Source organism: Geotrypetes seraphini, chromosome 4 (genome assembly GCF_902459505.1).
Source record: "Geotrypetes seraphini chromosome 4, aGeoSer1.1, whole genome shotgun sequence".
Lineage (NCBI taxonomy): Eukaryota > Metazoa > Chordata > Amphibia > Gymnophiona > Dermophiidae > Geotrypetes > Geotrypetes seraphini.
Window position 1 is genome coordinate 258,872,287 of NC_047087.1, and position 18,133 is coordinate 258,890,419.

At 48.0% G+C, this 18,133-nt stretch overlaps 1 protein-coding gene across 1 annotated transcript in view; it reads left to right on the forward strand.

Moving 5' to 3' along the window:
• Nucleotides 1-577: 577 nt before the first annotated feature.
• The window catches only part of TBC1D12 (TBC1 domain family member 12), a 164,160-nt gene continuing 146,604 nt past the window's right edge, over nt 578-18,133 (forward strand). The window contains exon 1 of the mRNA XM_033940671.1: nt 578-1,697. Within this exon, the coding sequence (XP_033796562.1) occupies nt 835-1,697 (863 nt within the window). The 5' untranslated portion in view covers nt 578-834. The remainder of the gene's footprint in view (nt 1,698-18,133) is intronic.

Here is an 18,133-nt window from a genome sequence, read left to right on the forward strand (position 1 = left end):
AGATGTTTAGAGGTTGCATAGAAGAAAAACTGTACACTGCCACGTAATCTTTGTTGTTTGTTTTGAATTTTAAAATCAAAGAAATAAAGTGGAAATAAAGATGTAAATAAGAAAATGGGTAAATAAATGGGGGCAGGGCAGGGTGGGGTGCCCAGTGGACTTGTGTGCCTAGGGGCCCTCAACTAATTAATCATGCCCTGATGACAGTATCACTATGCTTACTTTGTATGTTATATTTTCTAAAGTTACAGTTGTATTTTGGCTGTTATAAAATGTAATACCCCCCCCCTTATTTTACAAAACCGCAATAGCAGTTTTTAGTGCAGACCGGTGCACTAAAAACTGCTCCCAACGCTCATATGGTAGCCCTATTGCCCAACTCAGGATCAGCTGCTCCGCAACCCTTACTGGAAGAGGGGGAGAACTTGCAGGTGGGGCTCTGTCTTCCCTTGTTCTTTCCACCTCCTTCGAACGATCTCTCCTAAACGACTATCTCAATCCAGCACTACGAGAACCACAACCCTCCCCTCCAGCCTTTTAAGAAACTACTGTATGGTCTCCTTTGAGCCGGTGCGTGACGTCAACTTCCGTTCCTGCGCACTGACCCGAAAACCCAGTCAGACCGCCTGGGTGCGTAAAATGACGTGCGCGCTCCGGCTCCTGAGGCTCCGCACCGTCCCTTGCCCGTTGGCAACTGCCTCCGGCAGTGAGCGTTCGGAGTAGCGGGTGGCGGGTCTCTGCCGAACCGCCAGCGCCCCACCTCTCCGCTCGGTCCCCGCCCGGTCGCGGCGGGGACCTCCCCCCCCCTCCTCCTCCGCCGACCTGCGGCAGTAAATGGTTGGGCCGGAGGATGCTGGAGGGCGGGCGGAGCTGAGGATGGTGGGAGGCTGCTCGGCTGAGGAGAAGCAGCGGAGAGCCGGCGGCGTGGAGCGAGGCCGCCCGTGTCCGTCCGTCCAGGCCAAAGCTGCCCTGGCCGGGTGCCGCGCCGCCGATGGGCGGCGGCCCAAGCCCGCTGCGCTCGGCGGCCCGGCGGACGAGAAACTCAGCAACGGAGACGTGGACTATTGGCGGGATGAAGAGTACGGGCGGGAGGTGGCCGCAGCCGGGCAGCGGCGGGAAGGGAGGATGCCCAACGGCGGCTTCGCGCTCTCCAACACTTGTTGCCTGCTGGCCCAGGAGGTGAACGCCAACAGAAGCGAGCACAAGTGCTGCTTCCCGGCCCTGGAGGTTCAGCGAATAAGCTGGAATCGGAGGGAGGCCGGGGCGGCTCAGGAGGAGCCCGGCAGATGCTGCTGCGCGCTCTCGGAGCCGCCGGGGACTAGCGCCCAGGACTCGTCGCGAGGCTGTGAGAAGGCTGCCCAGGGCGCGTTGCTGCTGAACAGGGTTCGCGCTGCGCTCTCGCAGGACAACGCGTTCGAGCCCTCGGATGGTAGGACTAACGAGCGGGACAGCCCTTCCTCGGCGAGCAGCGCTTCGTCTCCTGCTAGTGCCCGCGCCGTCTCCGCTTGCTTTGTGGCCGACGAGACGAACAGAATCGCCTACATGGACGTTAATCTCAATTCCAGGAACTCTTTTGAAGTCAGCCGCCGCCAGAGTGCCCCGGAGAATGTGCCCGACGGGCTGACGTTATCCGGGGATTCTTCGGGTGATGCTGGGCTAAAGCCCAAGAAACTGGGCTTCGCAAACTTTTTTGCAAGGTAATATTTATTTGTCTTTAGAACGGTGGTAACCATTGCATTGAAAGCGAATCTCATCTGCTTTAGTGGAAACTCTAAAGCTTTGATCATTCACGTTGGCTGTTATATACAATATGCTTATAGAAACGTATAGGTCTAAAAATGGGCACATTAACACTTTTAAAGAGAGAAAAATTAAGGCTCAGATTTACAGGTGGCTTACTTTCAGATATGAGCCGATTGAATTATTTGCCTTCTCAACATTGGTGTTTTAAAGTCACTCATCAAAAGAAAAGTTCTACTAAAATGTTAGTATAAACTAAAGTAGATCATGTTTGGAATTAGTGTCGTCTGCTGAAGACGAGCAAATTGATGTTATGTAAACTGTAAAATTTATCACGATTTTAGAGTGGGTCTACCATACACAGACTGTATGCAATGCAGGTGTTCTTACAACTTAATTTAACCAAAATCTTATAGCTGCTTTTAGACAAATGCATAAACTGGCTGTGTATTATGTTTTTGTTTTTTCTTTTATTATTTAAAAACCTGCATCCTCTCAAAAATGAATTAAGTAGAGCACATTCACACCCATCTCAGAGGATATAAACTTGTTCCTTATACTGTGCTTTTAGTACAGTGGTGGTCTTCATCAGTTTTTAAGCTGGGGCCACTTTGATTTCTAATGAGCTGAAGGAGAGCCACAAAATATTTTCCCATGGAGGATGACACTGCTGACATCCATCCCTATAGCCCACTTTCAGACTTCATTGAGTAGTATTCTCAAGGTTGTGACTATTTCCACATGCATTCTCTTGTCTATTGAGAAATGTCTTGTCCTTCAAGCAGGTGCTCTTATCCCATCTATCCCCTCTCTGTTCTGAGCATGGGTAGAGAAGCAGAGTAGCAGGAAAAAAAAATGACCAGAAAGGCAAGGGCAGCCAAAGAGGTCTCCGGGGGTTGCCATTGGCCCCCGGGCCTTGCATTGAAGAAAACTGTTCTAGTACATTTTGTTTACTTGAAGCATGTATGAGTGTGAATCATTAGTTGTGATTAAAAACAGATGTATGTTTCGCTGATGTTTCTGCATTTCTGCAAATTCTGCTGATTTGGGGAAAAATGATTCAAAAGCTGTTGTCACTTGTGAAACACTGTACTCTACCAGTTCTAAAATATTAAAAATGTATTGAAAAATGTCAAAGCAGCTCTGCTAAGTCTTTGGGAGCAAATATTCTAGATCGAACAAGTGTATTTGTAATTTTTGATTGCTGTAAACCAGTCAGGTCTCACTTCACGTAACAGATTTATTCTGCTACTCCCATTTGTTTAGAGGTATTGTGGATAACTAAAATATTAACAAATTATTTAAAATGGAGAATTTTTATTTATCTTTATTTTATGCATGTACTGTGAGGCTTAAAATATTACTATATGATACAGTATAGTTGCATTGTTAGTCCACTTAATAGATCGAAATAAAAGTTAACAAGTACCGTAGTTGGTGATTTTTGGTTGTTTTTTTTTTTAAATAACTTTTATGACTAGCTTTTGAGTACTAAGCTTCCTTTTATGTAAGCTAGTGTTGAAAGGAGTCATAGCTCTCAAAAACTAGTCATAAATGTATTACATTTTTTATTGGACTAACATCACCTGCACATTATTTTAACATCTAATTTTGAAGTTAAAATATAAATCCTAGATGCTGAATGATATTAGCACAGTGCATTTTTTTACTTACTTATACAGTGTATGCCTCAGGTGCCCTTCTTAAAATCTCTCATATTCAAAAGCACATCTACCAGTTAGTACATATGTGTAGTGAGCATTGCTAAATGGATATAGAAACAGAAAAGGGATATGATGGCAGAAAAGGGCCACTGGCCCAACAAGTCTGCCCACTCTAATGATCCTCCCCCCTAAGTTCTTCCTTGAAGTATAGAAACATAGAATAATGTGCTGGTAAGCAGGCTAGCTTAATGGCATTAAATTTAATCCATCTGCCTGTCTTGACACTATCTGAATAGAGCTAGGATGGTCCAGGAGCAGAGCTTGGATGCAGCTGGAGGATATCCAGTCAGCAATAATATTCTAACCACTTAAAAAACAATCTTTTTGCTGTCCTAGTTTTGGCTGATTGGCTATCTGTTAGCAGTTTCAGTGTCGCCATTAACTGGATACTAATTCTGGTCAGCACAGATTATGGATATTCAGCATCAGTATCATGATGCCAGAATATGTGGTATACTTTTAACAGTGATCAATGTTTTCAAAAACTCTGACCACCAAGGACAGAATTTTGACCACCAAGGACAGAATTTTGGCCTCTAAGGCCCTGAAACTCAAAACATAACACGGCTCTAATGTGCATAGGATGTTTAGTAGGCACTAGCACAGGAAAAGCACAGTTACTTACCGTAACAGGTGTTATCCAGGGACAGCAGGCATATATTCTCACACATGGGTGACGTCATCTACGGAGCCCCAGCGCGGACAGCTTTTCAAGCAAACTTGATTGAAGTTTCAAGTTTGCACACTGCACCACGCATGTGCTAGCCTTCTTGCCCACTAGAGGGCGCATCCCCACCTCGTGGTCCTCAGTTCCATAGCAAGCAAAGAAGCCATCCCCGGGGAGGTGGGCGGGTTGTGAGAATATATGCCTGCTGTCCCTGGATAACACCTGTTACGGTAAGTAACTGTGCTTTATCCCAGGACAAGCAGGCATGATATTCTCACACATGGGTGACCTCCAAGCTAACCAAAAAAGGGCCGGTGGGAGGATGGCAATTCATGAAAACAGGTTACGTAACACCGACTGGCCAAACCGGCCGTCGCTTCTGGACAAAGTGTCCAGACAGTAGTGGGAGGTGAACGTATGAACCGAAGACCAAGTGGCAGCTTTACATATGTCCTCCATAGGAGTGGATCGGAGGAAAGCAACCGAAGCTGCCATCGCTCGGACCTTATGCCCCGTGACTCGACCCGAGAGCGGGAGACCAGCCTGAGCGTAGCAAAAGGAAATACAAGCAGCTAACCAGTTGGACAAGGTGCGCTTGGAAACAGGATGTCCCACCCGATTAGGATCAAAGGACAAAAACAATTGAGGAACCTTCCGATGAGACTTAGTACGTTGGAGATAAAAAGCCAACGCCCTCTTACAGTCAAGCGTGTGAAGCGCCGCCTCACCAGGATGAGAGTGGGGCTTCGGGAAAAATACCGGAAGAACAATGGACTGATTGAGGTGGAAATCAGACACAACCTTAGGCAAAAATTTAGGATGGGTGCGGAGAACCACCTTGTCATGATGGAACACCGTGAAAGGGGGATCCGCAACCAAAGCCTGCAGCTCGCTTATCCGACGAGCGGAGGTAAGCGCAATCAAAAAGACCACTTTCCAAGTGAGAAACTTAAGGAGAGATTTGTCTATGGGCTCAAAAGGCGGCTTCATCAGTTGAGCCAAGACCACATTAAGATCCCACACTACAGTAGGAGGTTTCAGAGGAGGATGGACATTCACAAGACCCCTCATGAAACGAGAAACCAGAGGATGTAAAGAGAGGGGACGACCCTCGAGATGTTGATGGAATGCTGCGATAGCGCTAAGATGTACTCGAATGGAAGTCGTCTTCAGACCAGAATTCGACAGATGCAACAGATATTCCAGCACCGAAGACACGGGCACCGAACTCGGGTCCAGGTGGTTCGAGAAGCACCAGGATGAAAATCTGGTCCACTTCTGGGAATAACAAAGTCTAGTCGAGACCTTCCGCGAGGCCTCCAGAATTTCCCGTACTGACTGAGAAACAGGAACCGAAGTCAAGGGGAAAGGAACCAAGCCGTCAGATGTAAAGACTGAAGATTGGGATGCAACAGCGAACCCTGACTCTGAGACAGCAGAGAGGGAAAGACAGGCAGAAGCAGAGGTTCCCGGACACTGAGTTGAAGCAGCAGGGAAAACCAGTGCTGTCTGGGCCAACGAGGCGCAATGAGAATCATAGTGGCTCCGGTTAATTTGAGATGCACCAGCGTTCTCAAGATCAGGGGAAACGGAGGGAACGCATAAAGGAACCTCCCTTCCCAGTCGAGAAGAAATGCATCGGCCTCGAGGCGTTCCCGGGAAAACATCCGAGAACAGTAGAGCGGTAGTTTGTGAGTCTCGGGTGAGGCAAACAGATCCACCTGAGGAGTCCCCCAACGGTCGAAGACCTCGCGTAGAACCCGGGAGTTCAGCGACCACTCGTGCGGCTGGAGAAGACGACTGAGCTTGTCTGCCAGACAATTCATCTCTCCCTGAATGTAAACCGCACGCAAGAAAATGTTCTGAGAGACTGCCCAAGTCCACAGGCGCAGGGCTTCCTGGCACAGAGGCCAAGAGCCCGTGCCCCCTTGTTTGTTTACATAATACATGGCCACTTGGTTGTCCGTCCTGACGAGCACTATTTGATTGCGCAGGAGATGCCCGAAAGCTCGAGCAGCCAGGTAAATAGCACGCAGCTCCAACACATTGATGTGACACCGACGGTCCGCGGCCGACCATAGGCCCTGTGTGCGAAGACCGTCGACATGTGCCCCCCACGCATACTCCGAAGAGTCCGTGGTCAGGACTGTGCGATGCGGAGGAACGCGAAAGAGCAAACCCCCGGAAAGATTGGAAGAGTTGGTCCACCAACGGAGCGAGCGTCTCAAAGAAGGAGTCACCGTTATTAGGCGAGACACCGGGTCGCGATCCTGGCGCCACTGCGAGGCCAACGTCCACTGAGGGAGCCTCAGATGCAAGCGGGCGAACGGAGTCACCTGGACCGTCGAAGCCATGTGACCCAGAAGCACCATCATGCGCTGAGCCGACACGACAGGCCTCAGCGAGATCTGCCGACCCAAGCGCAGCAGAGCCTCCAACCGAGGAGTTGGGAGGAACGCTCGGAGGAGAACCGTGTCCAGCACGGCTCCTATAAACTGCAGCGACTGAGTCGGGCACAATTGAGACTTGGGAAAGTTCACTTCGAACCCTAGACCCTGAAGAAGTGAAATAGTCTGTTGGGTCGCTGAAATAACTCCCTCCCTGGTCGGGGCTTTGATGAGCCAATCGTCCAGATAGGGAAAGACCTGCAACCCCCGGGAGCGCAGGGCAGCCGCGGCCACCACCATGCACTTCGTGAACACCCGAGGGGACGAAGCCAGGCCGAAAGGGAGGACCCGGTACTGAAGGTGCCACTCCCCCACTTGAAATCTCAAGAATTTGCGAAAGTCGGGATGCACCGGAACATGGGTATACGCTTCCTTCAAGTCCAGGGAGCACATCCAATCCCCCTCCTCCAGGAGGGGATACAGAATCGGAAGCGATAACATACGGAACTTCTCCCGGACCAGGAACTTGTTGAGCTTCCGAAGGTCCAAAATGGGGCGCAAGTCCCCGGTCTTTTTTGGGACCAAAAAGTAACGGGAGTAAAACCCCCGACCCCTCTGGTCGCAAGGAACCAGTTCGACTGCTCGGAGGCTCAACAAGGACCTGGCTTCCTCCTGGAGAAGGGCCAACTGGCTCCGATTGGGCGGGCAAGCCCCGGGAGGCATGTCCGGAGGCTGCCTGGAGAAGTTGAGCGAATAGCCCTCTGAGATGGTCCGGAGCACCCATGCGTCTGACGTAACTTCCGTCCAAGCTCGGGCAAAAGCCGAGAGTCGACCCCCGATGGGAAGGGAATGTGGCAGAGTTGCGGTGAGGGCCCGCCCCCAACCGCTCATCCCGTCAAAAGGACGGCGCGGGCTTGGACGCAGCCTGCGTAGCGGGCTTGGAGGGACCTCCCCTACCCTGCTGGGGTGGTCGTCGGGGCGGAGGCCTAGAAAAGGCTGGTGTCGTCTTCTGAGGATACCGCCTCGGAGGCTGCCGAAAAGGCCTTTGTTGCGAGGCCCTAGGCTTGGGGCGGACAAGGGACGCAAGCGAACGCTCCTGATCAGACAGCCTCTTAGTCGCCGCCTCTAAGGAGTCGTCGAACAACTCCGACCCCACGCAGGGCAAATTTGCCAATCGCTCCTGCAGGTTGGAGTCCATCTCGAGGGTACGCAGCCACGCCAGGCGACGCATCGCCACCGCGCAGGCCGATACCCTCGAGGCGAGCTCAAAGGCGTCGAATACCGCATGGAAGAGGTAGAGGCGCAGCTGTGAAAGGTTCGACATAAAGGTGGCGAACCTGTCCTTGTGCGAAGCCGGGATCACCCCCTGGAATTCAGGCATGTCCTTGACCATAGACCTTAAATAGGACGAGTATGAAAAGGCATAATTAAGGACCCGCGTCGCCATGAGTGAATTAGCATAGAGGCGACGGCCAAACTTATCGAGGGTCCTACCTTCCCTCCCAGGGGGGACCGCAGCAGACACCCGAGAGGGTTGTGACCTCTTAAGGGCCGACTCCACCAGGATTGATTGGTGCGAGAGTTGCCCCTTCTCGAACCCCTTAGGCGGAATGGTCCGGTATTTCGCCTCCATCTTGGTGGGCACGACCGTGACTGTAAGAGGAGCCTCCAAGTTTTTCAGCAAGGTCTGATGTAAGACCTTGTTCAGCAGGAGGCGAGGAGATTCCCTCTGGGGAGTGGGAAGGTCCTGCTCCTCCAAATATTCCTTGGAATGGTGGGAACCCGCCGATAAGTCCACCCCTAACGCCCCCGCCATGTCATGGACGAACTTCGTAAAAGACGAAGTTCTGGCGGGAGGAGAAGGAGTCCTAGATCTCCCCGCCGAGGCAAAGGGAGAAGCCTCGCGGGAGTACCTCGGCTCCCTGGCAGATCCCGAACCCCACGAGGCACGGTCCCGTGACCTCGAGGGGGTCGGGGACCCAGCCCGCTGGAACGAGCCCCTGGGGGAACCCCCCGGGGTGCGGGGAATCGAGGTCCGTCCCTTCCGCCCCGTCGAGGAGGCACGGGAACCCTCTCTGCACGGGGACCGAAAAAGTTTTGGATTATCCATTCGGAGCTCCTCGACTCGCAAGGACTCGCCCTCGGGAGGCGATGAGCGCCCGCGTCCGCGAGGCGAGACCCGAGACCGCTTGGCTCTCCTCGGTCGGCGCCTCGCCCGAGGTCTACCCGAAGGCGAGGAGCCCCGCGAGGACCTCGAGGACGAGGTAGAGGAGATCCGCCGCACTCGGCGCAGCTTGTCCTTGGGCCTGACGCTACGCTCAGGCTGTCCCATCGAGGCCCGGTCCGAGGCCAAAGCCGAGGTCGAGGCGGCAGGTGCCTCGGCGGCCGAAGCCCCGGTACCTGAGGCCGAGGTCGCCAACTGCGGGGCAGTCGAGGCCGAGGCAGTCGAGGCCGAAGCCTGCTGCAGGTGCTCAATGGCCCCGGACAGCTCCGAGGCGATCAAAGCCCGGAGCAAGTCCTGAAACACAGGGATGGACATACCCTGGGGCAGCACCTGTCGATGCTCCACAGAGGGCGACCTCGGTCTCGAGTATTCCCTCGGGGCTATCGATTTAGACACCCTGGGCTGGGCGGAGGCAGACCCAACCGCCGATGAGGCGCCCGAGGGTGGCTTCTTGGATCCAGGAGCTGAGGAGGGAAGTGGAGACTTACCCGAGGCCTTGCTGGACGAGGCAACCTGCTTCGAGGGCACCGAGGGTCGAGGCGAGGCAGGAGGGCCCGATGTCGAGGTCGAGGCCGAGGCCGGGGCCGAAGCCGAGGCCGAGCTCGAGGCCATCCCCGTCGGGACGTCGGGAGAAAAAAGTTCCGCCATGCGGGCAATGCGACGCGTGAGAGCCCTTTTTTGAAAGGTCCCACACTTCAAACAGGAGTCGGTCGGGTGATGGGGCCCCAAGCACCGCAGACAACGCCTGTGGGGATCTGTGATCGACAACAGCCGGTCACAAGTGCCGCACTTTTTGAATCCCGTAACGGGCCGGGACATAGGCCCAAAAAGGGGCCGGGAACGAACGAGGTTCCTCGGCCGTGGCTACCGGGAGCCCCCGGAGCGCAAAAAATATAACACGTTTTTTTTTTTTTTTTTTTTGAAAATCAAAGAGAAGCAAATTAAAGAAGAGAAAAAACGCAGCGACCGCGTCGAAAAAACCTACACAGCCGCGGCGACAGAAGGCAAAAGAGCACTAAAAAATCCACAGGGCTTCTGGCTCCGCGGATGAATTAGAACTGAGGACCACGAGGTGGGGATGCGCCCTCTAGTGGGCAAGAAGGCTAGCACATGCGTGGTGCAGTGTGCAAACTTGAAACTTCAATCAAGTTTGCTTGAAAAGCTGTCCGCGCTGGGGCTCCGTAGATGACGTCACCCATGTGTGAGAATATCATGCCTGCTTGTCCTGGGATAACAAGTGTGTGCCAAAGACGGCTGAAAATCATATTCAAATGTAGTCAAACAGATGTTAATTATAGCCATGTGAAAAAATTAGGACACCCCATGAAATATTCAGTTCTTTCTTAAGAAATGTTCACATATCGATGTCAAATCTTTTTTTTATTTATCTCTGGAAAAGAAAGTGATGTAATTGCAGGTAAACAACAAAATTTTTCTTGACTTATTCATGAAACAGGAAAGTATGGCCCACTCCTCAATGCAAATTTCTTTCAGCTGTGAGATGTTTGAGGGGTTTCAAATCACCCAACAGCATCTCAATGGGGTTAGGATCAGGGCTTTGACTCGGGCACTGTAGAACTTTCCATTTCTTAGTTTTCAGCCAGTCCTTGGTGGATTTACTGGTATGTTTTGGGTCATTGTCATGTTGCAGGGTCCAGTTCCACTTCAGCTTTAATTTTCTTACAGATGGTCTCACATGTTCCTCAAGCACCCTCTGATACATGGTAGAATTCGTGGTGGATTCTATGATGGTGAGCTGGCCAGGTCCTGCTGCAGCAAAGCATCATTAAACTATGACACTTCTACTTCCATGCTTCACAGTTGGTATGAGGTTCTTTCCTGGAATGCTGTATTTGGTGTACACCAAACATGTCCTCTTTTCTGGTGTCCAGATAATTCAATATTAGACTCATCTGTCCATAGAACACTATATTCCAGAAGTTTTGGTGTTTGTCTATGTTCTCTCTGGAAAACTTCAGTCTGGCCTTGTTGTTTCTCTTATAGAGCAAAGGTTTCCTCCTTGAACATTTCCCATGCAAGTTAAATTTGTGCAGTCTCTTTCTGATTGTAGAGGCATGCACTTTCACATCAACAGTAGCAAGAGCCTTCTGTAGGTCCCGTGATAACATTTTAGGTTTTTTTGAGACTTCTTTTAGCATCTTGTGATCTGCTCTGGGAGTCAGCTTGCTTGGACGGCCAGACCTGGGTATGTTGGGGTTTGGCATGTTGAAGAGGGTGTGAAATTGGAGGAGTGAGGTTATCTAGAGCAGAGTATGGGGTTATAGGAGAGGACAGCTTCATTGATAGTCTTGTGTGATATAATAGTTGAGGAGAGGGCTCCAGGGTTAATAGCCTGAAGGTTCCTGAACATATTGGTGGTAGTTGGCTGGGTCTGGGGGTGGGGTGATGAATTGTGAACATTAATAGATAATGGTCAGAGAGGGGAAGGGTGGTGGTGCAAAATTTGGTGGTCGAGCAGCTGGAGGAAAGGATTAGGTCCAAGCAGCGGCCATTCTGGTGTGTAGGGGTGCTAGTGTACAGCTAGAGATTGAATGAGGATGTTAGGGCAAGGAGTTGGAGGGTTTGTCAGCATGGATGTTGAAGATGCCAAGAATGAGGGAAGGGGATGAGGGATTGAGAAAGGAGAACCAGGAGTCAAAGTTGGTAAGGAAGGAAGAGTGGGATGTATTGTGGGAGGGGGGCGGTCAGTAGATGACTGCTACTCAGAGAGATAGGGGAGCGAATAGACAGATGGAATGGACTTCTAAGGAGGGAGAGCGTTGAGATTTGAGGTGGGAGAAGGGGTTGAAATTTGTAGGAGGATATGAGTAGCAGCCCAGTACCACCTCCTTGACCAACCAGGAAAAGCGTATGTAAGAAAAGGTAGCCTCCATGACACAGGGCAGTAAAAGTCATTAGGGCAGATCAAGGTCTCAGTGAAAGCAGGTAGAGAGATCAAGAGATGAAGAAGTCAAGGATGTAGGCAAGCTTGTTAGGAATGGAACAGGCATTGCATAGGTCACAAGATAAGGGCAGGGAGGAGGGGGGAAGAATAGAAATAATGTTGGTGATATTGTGGTTTGATCTACAAGAGTAAGGTGGTCTGTAAGAGTAGGGTGGGAGTTGGTGGAGAGGACTGGGATTGGGGTTGATGTCTCCAGCCGAGAGCAAGAGAAAGTGGAAAAAGATATGGGTGAAAGTAGGGGAGGTGTGCGGGGACTTGATGACGTGACGTGGGTGAGGTGTACCAGGGAGAGTGGGGATGACCAAATGAGAGGGAGAAAGTTTTGGATCTTTAGAGTGAATGGGTTTGAAGAGTAAGTGGTGTGGTATTAAGGGTTCAATGGCTTGGGGAGAGATTGGGGAAGGTTAATATCATCAGGAGGGGGAGTATGGGAATCATAGCAGTGGAAGGAGAGAGGGGAATCCAGGAAGAAACTTGGTAGTGGTCTAATCTAGAGAGCAGAGGGGTCACGTGTTAGGGTCAGTGTCATAAAGAGGCAGCAAGGTTGAGTTGAGGTGTGTAAATTGAGGTGTGTAAAATGTTCTCACACTTTTGGCGTGAGCAATCTCCATCACACTCAAAAGGACCAGTCCTATTTAATCACCTTGACATGTGATCCTTGGTGGAGGAGGAGGTAGTTCAGGTATGCTAGGGGTTTCACAGCTAGGCCAGCAGGGGTGCCTCACAGAAGAGGAAAAACTTTTAAATCCCCCCCACCACACTCAGAGCAAGAGAGATTTAGAACTCTGCTCTGCTGCTAAAGAATACACCAGCCCTCCCTCTACCCCCCAAGAAAAAAGAAAAGTAAGATTGATGGAGAACATCCTAGAACCCTGGGTTGAAAGATAGAAAAGGTGAATAGTGCCTAAAGAAAGTGTACTGGGTCTGGTGCTTTTTAATAAAAGCCTCAAATAAATTTATCTAGGAGCCAGACTGTACCAAATTGAATTATTTATTTATGCACATTTATAAATCACACACTCCTAATGTGATGTACATATTATAGTAGTAAAGAAGTGGATAAGAGGCTGCTGCTCTACCTATTGCCCAAAAGTACAACAGAAGAGGCAACAGATGTCTGAACCAACCTGTCGTTACATTTATTCAAATCACTAGATGTATAAACAGTATAAAAGTCCTAGGTCTTTAAAAAGACCATTTGAAGTCCCAGGTGAATGGGATCCTAGGAAAGTGGTCAAATGGTCTTTTTAAAGACCTAGGACTTTTATACTGTTTATACATCTAGTGGTTTAAATAAATGTAATGACGGGTTGGTTCAGACATCTTTCTTGCCTCTTCTGTTGTACTTTTGTATTATTGCCAAGGCTAGTTTCCTTCTTTTTCCTTGTTCTACCTATTGCCTACCCACCTGCAGCATGTCTGGCAAAGGTGAGAGGCTTTAGGATGTAGTTGCTGGAGCAGTGGAGAGAGACTAAATCTGGGGTTGGCAGATGGTACACCCACTCACACACATACCTTTAGAACCTCCAGAAGCTACAGCCTTAGCCTTTCTCCACTGCTCATTTCCCCTAGTAGCATACAGACACTTACCTCTCTCTCTCTTCTCCACCCAGTCCTGTAGCACCCTGATGATCAAAAATAGAGGCAGGAGGGATGCCCACTCCCTCCTGCTGCCGTGCTCTCCCCCTCCCACTAAGCTCAATCAATTCCCCCCCCCCCGACTGCCTGCCCCTAAAAAAAAAAAAACCCAGCAGGAAGAATGCCTAGTCTCTCTTGCGCGCAGACCTGCCACTACAAAATGGTGGGCCTTCCCCTTCTCGGTGCATCCTGGGATGCACAGGAAGGTGCCTAAGGCTCTGGCTCAGACGTCTAAGGCCAATTGGGACCTTAGGCCCCTCCCCTTACATCCAGGTACAGGAGGTGTAGAGGGAGCTTGGGGGGCGCTGAGGCAGACTGGAGTGGGCATCCCTCCTGCCATTTTTTTTTTGTAAGGATGGGCAGTTGAGGGGGGGGGTCAGTTGGGTTCTGCGGGTGGAGTTCAGCAGCAGGAGGGAGTGGGCATCCCTCCTTTATTTTTGTTTCAGGGGGTCATCGTCGGGGTGTGTGTGTGATGACATGGCATTTTTTTAATGGGGCAGATATTGTGTGTTCACCATCTGTGCCCATAGTAAAAAAAAAAAAAAGGAAAAATATGGCAGACCTGTCTAAGCTACCAGCAAGAACTACTATTTTTTTCAGGTCGGTTTTACCAGTTGGTGCATGCCTTTGTGATATTAGGCCAATGATCAGATGGCTCATTTTAATATTAATGAGCTTATTTTAATAATAATGAGGTTGGTTGCATGCCAGTCGGAGATTGTACAACCGCATTGAGAGAGCCATTTTGAAAATCGGGTCTGCAAATTTCCTTTGGTTGCTGAACCAGTCAAACTTTTTTAGCGACCATTGGCACACAATTGGAGTGTTTGGTGCATCTAGGTGAGGTCGTTTTTTCACCATGGTGATATGGCACCTGAGGTTTGTTGAGCCCTGTTTGATCATCATTTATAAATGATCTGGAAATGGGAACAAGCGAAGTGAACAAATCGTTGCAGATAACACAGTTACACTTCTCCCTCAGTATTCGCGGGGGATGGGGCAGATCCGGACCGTGAATGGAGAAAAACCGCAAATATCTTCTGACCCATCCCCCTCCCGCCTTCCCCCCGGCATCCAGGCCTTACCTGGTGGTCTAGCAGGCTTTCGGGGCAGGAGCAATCTTCCTAAGCTGCCCCGTGCAGATTGCCAATAGGAAATGACTGCTGTGAGTTCCTGTAGTTTCTCAAGACTACGACAGAAATTCACGGCAGCCATTTCCTATTGGCGATCTGCATGGGGCAGGAGCGATCTTCCTATGCTAGACCACCTGGAGAGAGGCGTGAACGTAATAAAATATGATTTTTCCCCCCTCCCCCCCCAAAAAAATCTCGAATTTGTGAAACTGCGAGTGTGGAAACCGCAAATGGGGAGGGGGAAGTGTATTCAATATTGTGAAAATGATTGAAATTGCAGAAGGACCTTGTGAGACTTGGACTGCTGGGTATCCAGATGGCAGATTAAGTTTTATTTGGACAATTGCAAAATGATCCCCATAGGAAAAAAACCCCAGCCCAAATTTTATAGCTATAAAATCCTAGGTTCCACATTAGGAGGGAAAGGGAATGGGGACTTGTATACTGCCTTTTTGTGGCTTTGGCATTCAAAGCTGAAATTCAAAGCGGTGGGCACTGGGGCACTGAGTGACTTGCCCAGGAGCAGCACTGGAATATGATCTCACAACCTCTGGGTTCAGAGGCAGCAGCTCTACCAGTGAGGCACCACCGAGGAAAGATCTACACATCATTGTGAACAATACATTTAAATCTTCTGCTCATTGTATGGACATAAAAACAAATATTTGAAACTATTAGGAAAGGAATATAGAATAAAATAAAGAATATAATGCTTCTTTAGCATGCCTTGGTGTGACCACCTTGAGTATTATGTGCAGTTCTGGTCCCCCTGTTTCAATATAGAAAAAGTGAAATTGGAAAAAGCACTGGGAAAGTTGACCAAAATGATAAAAGGGATGAAACAACTTCCCCTGAGGAAAGGCTTAATAGAATAGGGCTCTTCAGCCTCGAGGAGAGAGATGATAGAGGTCTATAAAATCTTGAGTGGAGGAGGACAGCTCTTTAAAAAGTTCAGACTAGAAGACACATGTGAAGTTAGTAGTAATTTAAAACAAATAAAGAATTTTTTTTCACCAACACATAATTAAGCTTTGGAATTTTGAAGGATGTGGTAAAAGCAGTTGGCAAACCTTTTTTAAGTTCAGCTATCTGCTATTCTGTCCTTGAGCTAAGTCTATGCATTCTATTAAGGTAGACTTGGGGAAAGCCACGCCTTAAAGCTGTTGGTATCACTGGATTCTTGCATGTTTTCGCTCCTATTTTGAAAACCGATCTGCTACTGTTTCATTCAATAACAGGACCTCAGGATAAATCACCTCAAATTATGGAATTCCTCAAGGGTCCATTCTCTCGCCACTCCTGTTCAATATCTTCCTTGCGCCTTTAATGACTCTTTGCCAATCTATTGGATTTAATGCATTCTCGACATTCAACTTTTACATCCGCTAGACACCGAGGAACCTTTAGAAGCTTTTTCTATTACCAAGAAACTCGAACAAATCCATCAAAGGCTTCTACCAATAGACTTGCTCTTAATGTTACCAAGTCAAATGTAATGCTTTTCCTGTGGAAAGAAGGACTTAAATTCGACTCCCTCATCACTCTTACAGATATTATTATCCTTCAGGCAGTTACTACTATTAGAATTTTAGGGGTTATATTTGTTCAGAGACTGTCGTATCATGATCATATCAGCAGCATAGTAAAATCAACATTTTTCAGACTACAGCAAATTTGTTCAATTTCAAAATGGTTAGAACCCAAATTTCTAAACATATTGATCCATTCGTTGATCATCTCTAAAATTGACTATTGTAATGCCCTATTTAAAGGTATTGTTCAAAAGGAGATCAAGCACTTACAACTAATTCAAAATGCCTCTATTAAAATCATCATGAAAGCAAAGAAATTTGATTGTTTCACCACTTCTCAAAAAATCCCACTGGCTTCCATTGTCTCATAGAATAATATGTTTGTTATCCCTTAAGGCGCTGCTCTACAAATCCCCAGCTTTCATCGATAGGGTTCTAATTCCATATGCTTCTACTAGAATACTTCAGTCCATTGACCAACATCTGCTGACTTCCTTCACTTAAAACCATCTATACGCGTAGACAATATATCTTTTCAGTTACAGCTCCACAATTGTAGAATTCCTTACAAATTTATTTAAGGGAAGAACAAAATACTGAATGCTCAATACTGAGAAGACAAAATTTTTTGTCGCTTCACCGCGCCCTCATGACACCAAAACCCCACTAGACATCAACAAACATAACTACCCCAAACAGCCCACCATTAAAATACTGGGTATAACTCTGGCCCAATGCCTCACCATGAAAGATCAGGTGGATTCCCTAATCAAAAAGAGTTTTTTCACCCTCTGGAAACTTAAATCCATTAAAGCATACTTTGATAACTCTGCCTTCAGAATCTTGGTACAATCCCTCGTACTAAGTCAACTCGACTACTGCAACATCGTCTACTTAGCAATCCCCCAAAAGAATTTGTGACGATTACAACTAATGCAAAACACTGCGGTCAGACTAATCTTTGATCTAAAGAAGTTCGATCATGTGACACCATACTTCAAACAGCTACACTGGTTGCCGATGGAAGCTCGTGTAAAGTTTAAGTTCGCCTGCATCTGTTTTAAAGTTTTTTACGGTCTAACCCCTAAATACATCACTGACCTATTCTCCTTCTCAGCCAACAAACTCAAGAGAAGCTCCCACTCGCACTTCGTTTCTCCCCCGGTTAGAGGATGCAAACTAAAAAAACACCATGAGCATCTTCTCTCACATCAGGCTGCTCTATGGGGTAAAGACCTAGAGCAACTCCTATTACCACCACTTATGAGGTATTCAGGAAACGCCTCAAAACCCACCTATTTCTGAAATACCTAGACAGCTGACCCACTTCCCTCTTTTCCCTCTCTTGCCCTTTCTCCCCATTGTTCCCACATCCCTTAAATTAATTCAACTTGTACGTCAACTCAACTTGTATTCCACTAATCTTTTGTAAACCGCATAGAACTTAACGGTATTGCGGTATATAAACTGTTATTATTATTATTATTATTATTAAAATATCAATAGATTTAAGAGCAAGTTAAAATGCTTTCTTTTTAAAGATGCTTTTAACTGCTAGACATCACAAATTAGGACCGAACACATCAGTTTAAACCCCTGATCCCTTCAACCCTGCTGAAGACTTGATTTTTTAAAAAAAACCCTTCCTTTTGTAGTTTCCTTTAATTGTCTCATTTGCTTTCAATTATTGTATTTCTATCCCTACATTCCTTATTGGTTCTGTCTGTCTGGTAAGTCATTTTTTTGGTGTATGAATTTTTGTTTCCTTGTATGTTTTCATAAATTGTTTTAGAATTGTGTATCGCCTTGAATGTATGATTAGAAGATCAATCAAATTTTAAATAAACTTGAAACTTAAATAAATTTGCTTATCCCTGGAGATAAGCAGCATGGAATCTTGCTACATTTTGGTATAATGCCAAGTTACTTGTGACCTGGATTGGACACCTTTGGAAATGAATAGGCTAATGGGTTTGATACACATTTTTGCTACATTTTGGTATAATGCCAAGTTACTTGTGACCTGGATTGGACACTTTTGGAAATGAATAGGCTAATGGGTTTGATACACATTTGGCCTGGCCCACTATAGCAATATGTATGGATGTTTGTGTATATGTATG